Source organism: Pundamilia nyererei, unplaced genomic scaffold (genome assembly GCF_000239375.1).
Source record: "Pundamilia nyererei isolate P.nyererei 1_Seehausen unplaced genomic scaffold, PunNye1.0 scaffold00050, whole genome shotgun sequence".
Lineage (NCBI taxonomy): Eukaryota > Metazoa > Chordata > Actinopteri > Cichliformes > Cichlidae > Pundamilia > Pundamilia nyererei.
The window spans coordinates 1835359-1845903 of record NW_005187451.1 but is presented as its reverse complement, the minus strand read 5'-3'; the positions used below and the strand labels follow the sequence as shown (position 1 = coordinate 1845903).

The window sequence follows — 10545 nt, the reverse complement described above, 5'->3', positions numbered from 1 at the left end:
AAAAAAAAAGTAAACTTTATACAGCTAAATGTCTGAAGTTTTTTTTGTCTTTTTGTGGAATGTTTTTCCTTTTTGTGTTTATTTTATTTTATTTTTCCCGTCTGCCTCTAACATTGAAAGAAAATTTGTGACATCATTCTGGGAGGGGCGGCGTGTCGTTAGAGACAACGTTGAGACCCTGAAGGACGAGGAGGACGAAGATGATGGTCCAAATAAATCTGATCAACAAATGACAGTCTGGTCACATTGGGCAAAATGTGCTTTTCAACCCCTTCACAGGAGTTTAAACTTTTACTGCCAAAATATTTAAAGTTAAATCCATAAATTGATCTGTAGAAAAAACAAAAACAAATTCTGGTTGTAGCAAGGGGACGTCAAATTCTTTACAATGAAAGTAACACTGACCCAGTTCACTTGCGTAGCCATTTTAAGTACTGTATAATTAGCTTAATAAGCCAGATATACACGCTATGAGCTTTGGCCCCTCCCCCCTCCCCGGCAGCCATCAAGCATGACCAAGTCAAATCAATTCACTAGTTTTAGATTCAATTTAGAAGAAAAGGAAAAACCGCATCAACCGATGCAGCGGCAAGTCGTAGCTGGTCAGGTACAAACAGCCGTTGCCCTTTGAGCACTAAGTGCACGGCGACCGAGCTGGATAAGTGCGCATCTCAGACATTTACACAAGAGTCGGCTGTAAAGAGCTCATCTTAAACGGGGGGGAACAAAGAAAACAAAATAGACTTTGAAGAGTCTCCAGCCAACGCGCCTCAGGCACGGACAGCACTGGCTTACAGCCCTTCCAACCCTTATTACACTGAATCCTTTCAAGACAGGAACAGCCTTCATCTCGGCATATTGCATAAGCTTGTACGTATGTGCAGATGGGCCATTCGTGCATATACATACAGGCAAAAAACATTCCAGATAACTTAATTCACAGTGGATCCAGTTGTAACGTGGGAGCAGCACAACAGGTTGTCCTTTGGTGTCTGAGCTTAGTTTCGAAGATCTATGTTCGGATTTCTTCTGAACTGAGTTGCATGAGGAAAAAAACAAACAAAAAACCAACATAACTTAGAAAATACTTTGCTGTCCAACGAGTCATTAACTGGCCCTCCTCCCCAACCTGGAAGTGCACATAGCTGTGTTTGCTATATGCAGGCCCTGTGCTGATGTGCTTCAGAAGTGCTGGAGAAGGGCAGAAGGCATTTAGAGGAAGGGCTGCAGGCAGCATCTCCCTTTACAGCTGGCAAGAGAACCTGAATAGCAGAGGGACCGAGGCCAGAGAGGGGCCAGAACTGAGGAGGAAGAGTCTCAGGGCAGTCGTGGAACAGGACTTGAATCATAACGGAAGGTCGGGAAAGTTCAGGCACAGTCTCCCACGATGACGAGGGGGGCCAAGAGCTGACGAAGCTCCGCGGCAGAGACGGGCCCACCTTTCGGCTGGCTGCTTCGCTGCCTGCGCTTGGCCAGCTTGGAGTTGGAAGGAGGAGAGAGGCGCATAGACGAGCCAGAAGCGGTAACAAAAAATTGGACTTCCTGCTGCTGCTGCTCTTCCATGCCATCCTGTTCAGCCAGCTGCCGGTTCACAGCCATGGCCTTATCTGCAAAAACTGTAAGATCCCTGGCACTGCTGGTCCTGATGAGGAAAAGGGGAAAAGAGATTAAACTGTGATCAAAGCAGGTATAAAGTTGGAAATGTTTATTGTCAGAGTGTCTTGTCACTCTTAATTTCTCACCTCTGATGTAAGATGGATGTTGGCAAAGTGTCAGATGCACCCTGAAAAATCAAAGTCATGTTATTGGTTTTTTGTTTGAACAACTTTACTGTGATTTGCCTAAAATGCAAAAAAAGTGGCATAGTGGTGGATTCAGACTCACCCCCAGCACCCAGGGGTGCTGCAGCACCTGACTGGCACTCAGACGACTTTTGGCATCCCGGACCAGAAGTTTGGATATCAGGTCTTTGGCACTTGAGGAGATGTGAGCCCAGTCTTTTTCCGGAAACTCATATTTTCCTTCCTGGATGCTCTCAAATAAAGTGTTCTGTAAACAGATGCGAAACATTTGCAAATGTTACTTTGCTCTGAACTCACAAAGATAACGTAAGACAAACAAAACTCACGGGAATGAATTTATCAGTCTTACCTGGCAGGTGTGGCAGGGTTCACCTAATTCCCAGCCACAGCCGCCACCACAGCGGCCTACGAATGGAGGATAGCCACTTAGCATGATGTACAGAATGACTCCAAGACTCCACAGGTCACAGCGCTTGTCGTAAATTGTAGCTTCTTCACTGAAGGCCTCAACTACCTCAGGTGCCATGTACTCTGCTGAGCCGCACTAAAAGAAGAACAAGAAAGCCAGTGCGTTAGCCCCAAGGGACGAAAAACACAACAAAGCGCAGCATGAAAGAGTTAAACCAGAGGAAAAAAGAGACGCTTTGCTTGGCTGCTGCCACATTCTTTCACTCAGCTGACACCTCGTGGCTCCGAGTGTGAAAGCTAAGGCCCCACTCTTAGCTTGTGGGGTGGGGGCAGTCTATGAGACAGTCGCATGATTATCTGCAGTAATGGGTTCACTTAATCTACAAAACTGCTCGTCTTAGTCCGTTGAACATTTCTTAGTTGGAACGTGTTATGAGGCAGGTTTGTGTGGGTAGACAGCGAGTGGTGACTCAGTGCTTTGATCACGCAGCTGTACACAGCCCAGGCAGACTTTGAGGGCAAGGACAGACTCGGCTCTACCAGCATGTTGTTATGTAGCTAGGAGAGAAATTAGGCCAAACCCCGAGCATGGAAAAGAGGATTGGCTGTCCTGCATACCCAGAGACTGGGCTGAGCCCTGGTCAGTTACATAACTTGAGAACACAAACAGCAAGTACTGTTTTAATAGTTTTAGGTGGGGAAAAAGCAGGTCGTTGGTTCAGCAGGACAAAGATCATGTTCATTTCTGAGACGCTTTAGTCCTTTTGTCATGAAGTCCTCCACATATCCTTCATTCCATCTGTGGGGGCACATGTTTACATTGAGCAGGCCTCCATTGTGTCCCAGTAACATAAACCAGCTGTCTGCTAACTCCACCTCCAGTTTTATGTAATGAAGTTTGCTGCACAGGAATCGCATTTCAGACAAAGAAAATCCCAACCCCCATGTTTCCGCCATCATCGAGTCTGGGGCAACTGCTTACACAGACAATCCTCCAGGATTCAAGTCAAATGCAGCTGCCGCACACACACACTCTCTTTTTTTGCCAACCAAGGTACTTTGAAACTGAAGACTAATGCAATAGTTGTGTTATCATAAACAGCTATCAAGGCTAATCGTGTTTAAAAGCTGCTTTACCACCCCTGAATCACAAACAAGTCAGGACATAGATAGCCAGTCCATGACTACCTGCAGCTGATAAGGGCTAAAAGAGGGCAGTCAAATAACAGTAATCGTGGCTCTTTGGCACAGACTTATAAACATAAACTTGCATTTGTTCTTCCTGTGCTGTTGCACACCTTGCGAACTTGCAGTCACATCCTCTTCAAACCTTCCAGTAAGCTGCAGAGAGCTGTTAATCAGCTGCTGTTACCACAGGATTTGTCGGTATTGCAACCTGGGGCTTTCCTACGACCATGTGACTAGTCACACCATACCCACAGCACCGATGACACACCTCTGGTGTTTGTAAATGAAAGGATTACTAGGAGAGGCTTACAGGAAGAAGACTTGTTCTGTCCTCAAGAAACTGCACCTACCTTTATGACAGGTACAAACAAGCAGTTTCCTCAATTAAACAGACTAAACTGCTTGTGTGCAGTGTTACAGTTTCCAGCTGCTACATTTAAGCCTCGGCATTCGAACAGCCAGAATTACATCTCACTGGGCACATAGGTGGGCAATCACTCACGCAGAATTCCTAGTAAACTAAAATTAGCCTTTTTCCTAGAAGGGTCTATCTCGGCTCATTCGAGTCCCTATTTTCCCAGTTTACACCCAGTATAGCACCACTACATTTACAGTAAACCTGTAAATCATAAAATGTATTTGAGAACCATAGAACTGTGCTTCACATGCAAAAGTGCATATTGTGCAACAGCAGTAAAGTGGTTACAGGGGGCCCAGAGAGAGTGCCAGTCGTGAGATGAAAATCATAACATTGTTCCTGTGATCAAGCAAGGAAAACAAGCCAGAGCGCATGAGCGGGCAGAGTTTGCACCTCCCAGTTATCCTCCCCCTCCCACCGGGCTATCCAATCACATCTCAGTTGCCATGTGTGGGGGGAGAGAGACTAAAATTTCTAGAACAAGCCTTATGCACAGCTATTGTATGAAGTACATAAAGAAAGCGCAGACCAGCACAAGAGTGGTTGGGGCCACTGGGCGGAGACTGAGCTGAAAGAAGAGGGTGTATGTTTTTTTTTTCCTCTCACCACACAGAGAGAAAGGAGAAATAAGCAAACGCTTGTGGGGGTTTTCACTGCGACTCCTTCATATCACAGGACACAGCCTTGTAAAAGTTATCATGTACCCTCCAGTGTTACATCCCAGGGCTATCACACCACCTTCTGTACTCCAGAGGCTTTTCTCCCATTGAACGAACACTTTAATATATTACTGGATCAACTTAACCCGAGGGAGACTAAAGCACATGACACCTCTTGGCCCCAAACCATATCCCCTTCAACAAGTCCGGGGATGGGCCCACCATCCATTATTTCTGTGCAAGGAAGATGAAGTTACCAATGCCGAAAGCCCCCACCCACCAAACCACATTCCTGAGGGCTGAGCTGCCATCCTTCACCTGCTCTGGTCCATCTATTCAGCACACTAGATAAGCAGCAGACAGAGCAAGTGTTGACACAAGTAGAAAGCTTGCCAGTTCAACTTTACCACTCCTCTCTGAGGTTGAGGGTTTCCTGCTGTTCTGGACACTGTTCAGTGGTAACGCTTTGTGTTGTGACGACAGCCACAAAGTTAAACAATCATAACCCCCAAACTCAAGCTCATGACCCCTCAGTGTTTGCTATTGATTAGACATCAACGGACATCAACATTAAATAGACAGATATGCTTCCAAATGTTAACACACTGAAGTATCCAGCACGATAAGAGGAACATAAAATTTGGCACATCCAGGAAGCAATCCATGCCATTTCAGAGAAACTGCCCAGCAGTAAACTAGTGTAAACATCAGTTAACCCCACTGAGGACTGGCCAATGATCAGCCAGGTGAGACTTGATAAACACATTTACAGCCGCTTTTATCCACAGCAAGAAAACAAATCACTATGTCACGGTGTAACTGATTAATCTGCTCCTGGATCAGCGATTTAAAAAACATTTTTTGGATGAGTAACTTACAGGAGTGAGGAGCTCAGGGGTGGAGATGGGTGAGCTGTCACTGTTCAGCTTGATCCCACTGCCTAAGTCAAAGTCACAGATCTTGACCGGGCATATCTGAGAAAAAGAGCAGATTTTAACAAAAGGCCAGCAGCAGCTTTATCAACACATCAGCTGACCTCTGAAACACGTTTAGGCATAAATATCTCTGCAGTGAACTCACCTTGTGTGCACTCTCACAGAGAATGTTTTCAGGTTTCAGGTCTCTATGTGCCATTCCTAAAAACAAAAAGATGCCTGTTATATCCATATTTAATTTGAAACTGTGAGCAGTAATACTGCTTGCCATTTTGTTCAAATGATCTTACCCTTGTTATGAAGGAAATCTAGAGCACTGGCAATGTCCTGCACCACGAGACCGGCCTCCTGCTCGCTGAAGTGCTGTCTCTTGTGAATGTGTTCCAAGATTGACCCTAGGAGGGAAATGAGAGTCCATTAGCTCCATTTAAAAGCTAAATGCTTTCAAACACACTCACCAAAGCAGCAGAATTTCTTTGTAAACTAGCAGCTGTAATTTACTAACCTCCTCTGAGCTTCTCAAACACCAGGTAGAATTTGTCTTCCTCTTCAAAAAACTCCACCAGCTCCAGGATGTTTCTGCAGAAAACAAAAAGGCACCGAGTCATTGGAGGTCTGCAGTGTGATGATGAATAAAGGGCTTTGTGACTGCCTCCATACGACTGTCAAGTGGCTTTAGTTTTGTCAGAACAGCAGAAAGTTACCTATGGCCCTGGCACTGGTAGAGCATCTCAACCTCACGGAAGACACGACTGCGGCTGTGACCCGGCCTTTTCTCGATTATCTGCAACAGAAAAGCACCAAAGCTGAGCCCACTTTGTCCAGAAATAGCCCATTTTCAGCAGAACTTTGTGTTTTTATACAGAACAGGATGGAGGACAATTCTTAAAGTGCTTAGTATACATATTTGTGGGCATGGCAGCCACTCTCTCACTGCACCACAAACCCCACTTGTGGCTGTGTTTAACAGAAAGCAGACGGTATAGAGCTCACTATACAGTCCATATGCAGTCCCCTATAATGAGCTTCCTTCCCAACGTTTTCCTGCTTGCCAACCTTTATCCTACCCGGTGACACACTTGCAGAGATAGTTTAACCTACTTTCAGCACTGCCCAGCATACCAGAGACAGAGCTGAATGAAAATAACAGCCCCCAGTCTCTATGTTTAACCTTTATGCACAACCCATATGTAAATCTTAAGGAGCCATAAGTGTTCCCTTCAAAACATCCCATGACCTAATCCAAAATGTTTACAATTATCAAAACTGCTCTAAAAATAACAGAGCTGCCGGGAACTACAGCAGTGAGGGCCACCAGCTGCATAATGCTGTGCCAAGAGAGACAGAAAGATAGACTGCTGACACCAAAGCAAAAAGCCTGAATTTTCCAGCTCTGGTCTGTTATTGTGTGCTTGGGAGGCTGTGCATGCTTCTCTTCCTGGTAGCTGGATTACAGCTGCTATTGAAGCCCACTGGGGCCAGAGCTGCAGTATGTGTCTAGGATTAATACACGGACAAGAGGCCTGTGAGCAGTCCAAAGCCCGTGTACTGTTCCAGTCTGAGTCAGCAGGACAACAATCAGCTCACCCTCTCCTGCCACAGCAGAACTCCCACCCTGGTAGATGTTTCCATACAGAAACTATAAGGTTGAAGAATGCATTGCAATCCCAAATGGGAGGACACTATTTTTAAAGTGGTAGATTTAAGGTCGCTTATCCAAATTGCAGCTCGTGAAACATCAGCCTGCTGAAAAGCGAGACCTCACTGCAGGTTCTAACATCAACCCAGGCTTGTGAAATAATAGCTTTAAACAGGACTTGTTTGGGAGCCTTCAGACACACGCTGCTCGGCCCTCTGTGCGTCTATGGATGCCTGAAGCTTTTGTTGCGTTTGCAACAGAGCCCGCACATGCAGTTCACCCCCCTACTCCCCCTGTGTCTAGAGAGGGGGAGGGGAGAGACGGGACATCTGGCAGGAGTAGTCTGAGTCCCCCTCGACTCCCAGCAGACTGTCCTACCTCCTCCCCCAGGACTGCATAGTCCCAAGGGATCCATAACAAATCACTCTGGGACAAACTAACTGATCAGTCACATGAGGATCTGTGTACAGCACCTCTGAAATATTAATTAGGAAAAAAAAATAAGATATGGACACTTGCACTAAAGAAGCAGCCTTTAACTCAGACTTGATCCATACATGAACAAAATCTGGGGAATAACTAATTAATGTTTATGTCCAATGAGCAAATGGGATTTCAAAAGAAAAAAAAGTGGATTATTAAAATTTTTGCACACTTCAGCAAAAAAAATAAATAAATACATAAAAATTTCACAATGTTTTGCTCCTAAAACAAGGAAATGACTTTGTAATAAAAAAGGAAGTCCCCGAGAGTTGAACATGTGCATACAAGTCCTCACGCCATTCAAAAAGGAAATCGAAAAAGTAACTGTACAGAGTGAGAACAAAGCAGTGTAAACACACCGGGTCACAACCCTCACCCATCACCCCTCCTTCCTTTCTGTGGGTTTTGTTTTGGCACAGCTAGCAGCACACAATGTTCTCTGTGCAAGCTGTAAAGAAAGGGGGAGGGTATATCATTTCCAGCTCTCTGATTGGCTGACGAGCTAGAAAAAGAGAGGGGGGGCGTGTCTACTAGCAGCAGCTAGTCTTTTACACAAAAAGTGCATCACTAGCGCAACAGAGGAAAGTTTGCAGAAAACCACTACAGAGAGCTGAACTGAGAGAAAAGATAAAGAGGCATCCTGTCCCAGACCAAAACTTTCCTCAAAATTTCTCAAGAAAAAGACGTGAAAAGGAAGCACAATAGAAACACTGATGCAATAGCCCAGTTTACTTATATTAAATTCCTCTCATGGCTCAGAGCCTCTTCACACAAAGGAATTTCATTACGTAATCCAACCCTCTAACTGTAAAGCAGCCAAACAGAGTCCTAGAACTCTAGCATCTCCTATAGGAAGGTTTCATTGACAACAATACATTAAAGCACACTGTATCCACTGAATGCGTGGCAGTGTCTTACCTTTACAGCATACTCTTTATTGGTGATGAGGTTGATGCATGTTTGCACTCTGGCATAAGCACCCTCTCCCAAGACCTCTTCCTGCAGTCTGTAGACATCTGTGGCAAAAACAGCAAGTTAGCAAAACACAATTACATGAAGGAGAGCAGCTTATACAGCTGTTTTTATAACAACTAGGAATGAAAGCTTTTACCCTCGAATCTTCCAGAGAAACTGTCAGTTGCCCGGCAACGCTTTTTCTTCTTGTTTCTCTTCTTGGCATCGGGGATGTCAATAGGCTGACTGGAAGGCATGTCTGTCAAAACAGGAGTGCCTACATTACCATCAGCTATTGATAGAGGAATGCAAACAAATCCCAAATACTGAAAGAGAAACTAGGGGGAAGTTTTACTTATGTGAATTATACTGAACTAGTCATAAAACTCACCATGTCTGGGGGAGGAGTCAAAATTAAATGATGAATCGATAAGATGGGATCCATTTTTAGTGAAGTCCTCCGATTCAAAGGGATTTTGCCCCTATGGAGTAATAACATGTTTGTTATGATGTGCAATCTCAGTGAACCATTCAAGATGAGAGCATCTATTGTCAGTCATAACACCTACTGTGACTATAAAGCCAAACTAGACTAAGAGGCTGACACATTTTGAATAATCGCTCATATCTGTTACACCAACACAAGAACGTCCCAAGGCCATAAGGATCTTTCTTGGTCATCTTTCAACTATTAGCTGTGGCATACTCGAGCCATACATTCATCAGCTGCATGTGCCCAGCAGGAAGTATACCATGTTTGTCAGCCAGAAGATGCGTTTATCTATAGCTAGGTGAAGTCCCTTCTCATATATGTTGCCAAACGTGCTCTGATTACAATCTTCCCAAAAGGAGTGACAGGAGCTCGAGCTATCCCTGGATAGAGTTCCAGCTCACCTTGAAGGAGCGGTGGAATCCAGTGACTTCGGCGATCTTATTTTGCACCATTTTGCTTCGATTTGGTGTGTGGGGGGGTTCCGATCAGGATATGCGGCGGCAGTGGTTTTTGAATCAATTTGCACTTCTCCGAAACAAACAAAATCGTTTCAGAGAGAGACGCAAGTGATCACACTGCGCTAGCTGGTCAGCTTGGTGCGGCGCTTTAAACGGGAGCCCTGTAGACGACACAATTTGAGACCCCAGCGTTACAATCCAGTGTAAAAAAAAAAAACACACAACACCTAAACTCTTCGTGTTTTCCAGATTGTGGACGATTAACTAAACGCTTAGGCAAACAGCAGGCTGGCTCATCTCTGTCGCGTGCGCATACAAACAGAGCGCGAGAGCGCAACAGCTAGCATTCAACGTTACTCCCATTTAGCTCGCCCTTAGGTTAGTTACAGACAGTTAAGCACGAGGACAGATCATTAAAATCATAGCAGTTTGGCTAATGAGTAAATATATCTAGAGGCCATGGTTAAAACGGTGAAACCGCTACAGGAAGGCTACCAACACACACAAAAACACATCTCCAGTCAAAATGTAACCCACAAGTGCAAACCAGTTGACAGTTACATCAGAATTAACTTTAACGTCAGACAACAAAGATTAGCCAGTGAGCGTTAATACTGCATAGCGGTTCCAAAAACAGCCATTTAGCTTTTAAATGGCAAAACAAAGCCGCAGCAGCCTGCTTTTTCTCCTTACTTACCCCGTTGTTAATTTTTATAGCTCCAGTGTTAGCGTCGTTGCTTGACCCACAGCTTCGAAAGCCGCAGAGGACGTCAAGGGGGGATACGACTGATAGTTTGTGCGTGGAAGGTGGTTGAGAAGAACGAGTGTGGGTGTTTTTATAACCTCCCGTGACTCCGCCCTCCCGAGGAATGCGTCAGCAGCCCGCACTGATCGCGTATATTCGAGAAAAGGCTATCGTGGCAGGGTACCATTTCGTTTTGTTGAAGCGTTCTTTACAGCTTCTTAAGGGAAAGAACGCTAAAGGTTATTTAAATATGACACACAATAAGCACAACTTAATAAGCTCGGCCATTTAGATTATGTATTATATTCTCGTTTGAACTCTAGACCATATTTTAGGATGGAGACTTAAGAAAAAAGAGCACCG

The 10545-nt window shown here is 44.9% G+C and overlaps 1 protein-coding gene across 1 annotated transcript; it reads right to left on the bottom strand.

Annotated features, from left to right (window-relative positions):
• Positions 1–47: 47 nt before the first annotated feature.
• Positions 48–10265, bottom strand: mknk2b (MAPK interacting serine/threonine kinase 2b). Its single transcript, XM_005733143.1, has 14 exons — positions 10135–10265; positions 9381–9598; positions 8878–8968; positions 8644–8745; positions 8451–8548; positions 6115–6194; positions 5916–5989; positions 5701–5805; positions 5556–5611; positions 5354–5449; positions 2152–2346; positions 1885–2049; positions 1743–1783; positions 48–1642 (listed from the first exon to the last, which is right to left on the bottom strand). The coding sequence occupies exons 2-14, from the start codon at positions 9429–9431 to the stop codon at positions 1369–1371; spliced, it is 1428 nt and encodes a 475-aa protein (XP_005733200.1). The 5' UTR covers positions 9432–9598; positions 10135–10265; the 3' UTR covers positions 48–1368.
• Positions 10266–10545: the final 280 nt, after the last annotated feature.

Bases quoted from the DNA above. Each gene is read 5' to 3' on its own strand.
- mknk2b (XM_005733143.1), bottom strand. From the start codon at position 9,431: ATGGTGCAAAATAAGATCGCCGAAGTCACTGGATTCCACCGCTCCTTC. The intron at 8,746-8,877 runs GTGAGTTTTATG...CTGTTTTGACAG, and splicing joins TGACTCCTCCCCCAGACATG to ACATGCCTTCCAGTCAGCCT. The intron at 2,347-5,353 runs GTAAGTTACTCA...TTCTTCTTTTAG, and splicing joins CCCCTGAGCTCCTCACTCCT to TGCGGCTCAGCAGAGTACAT.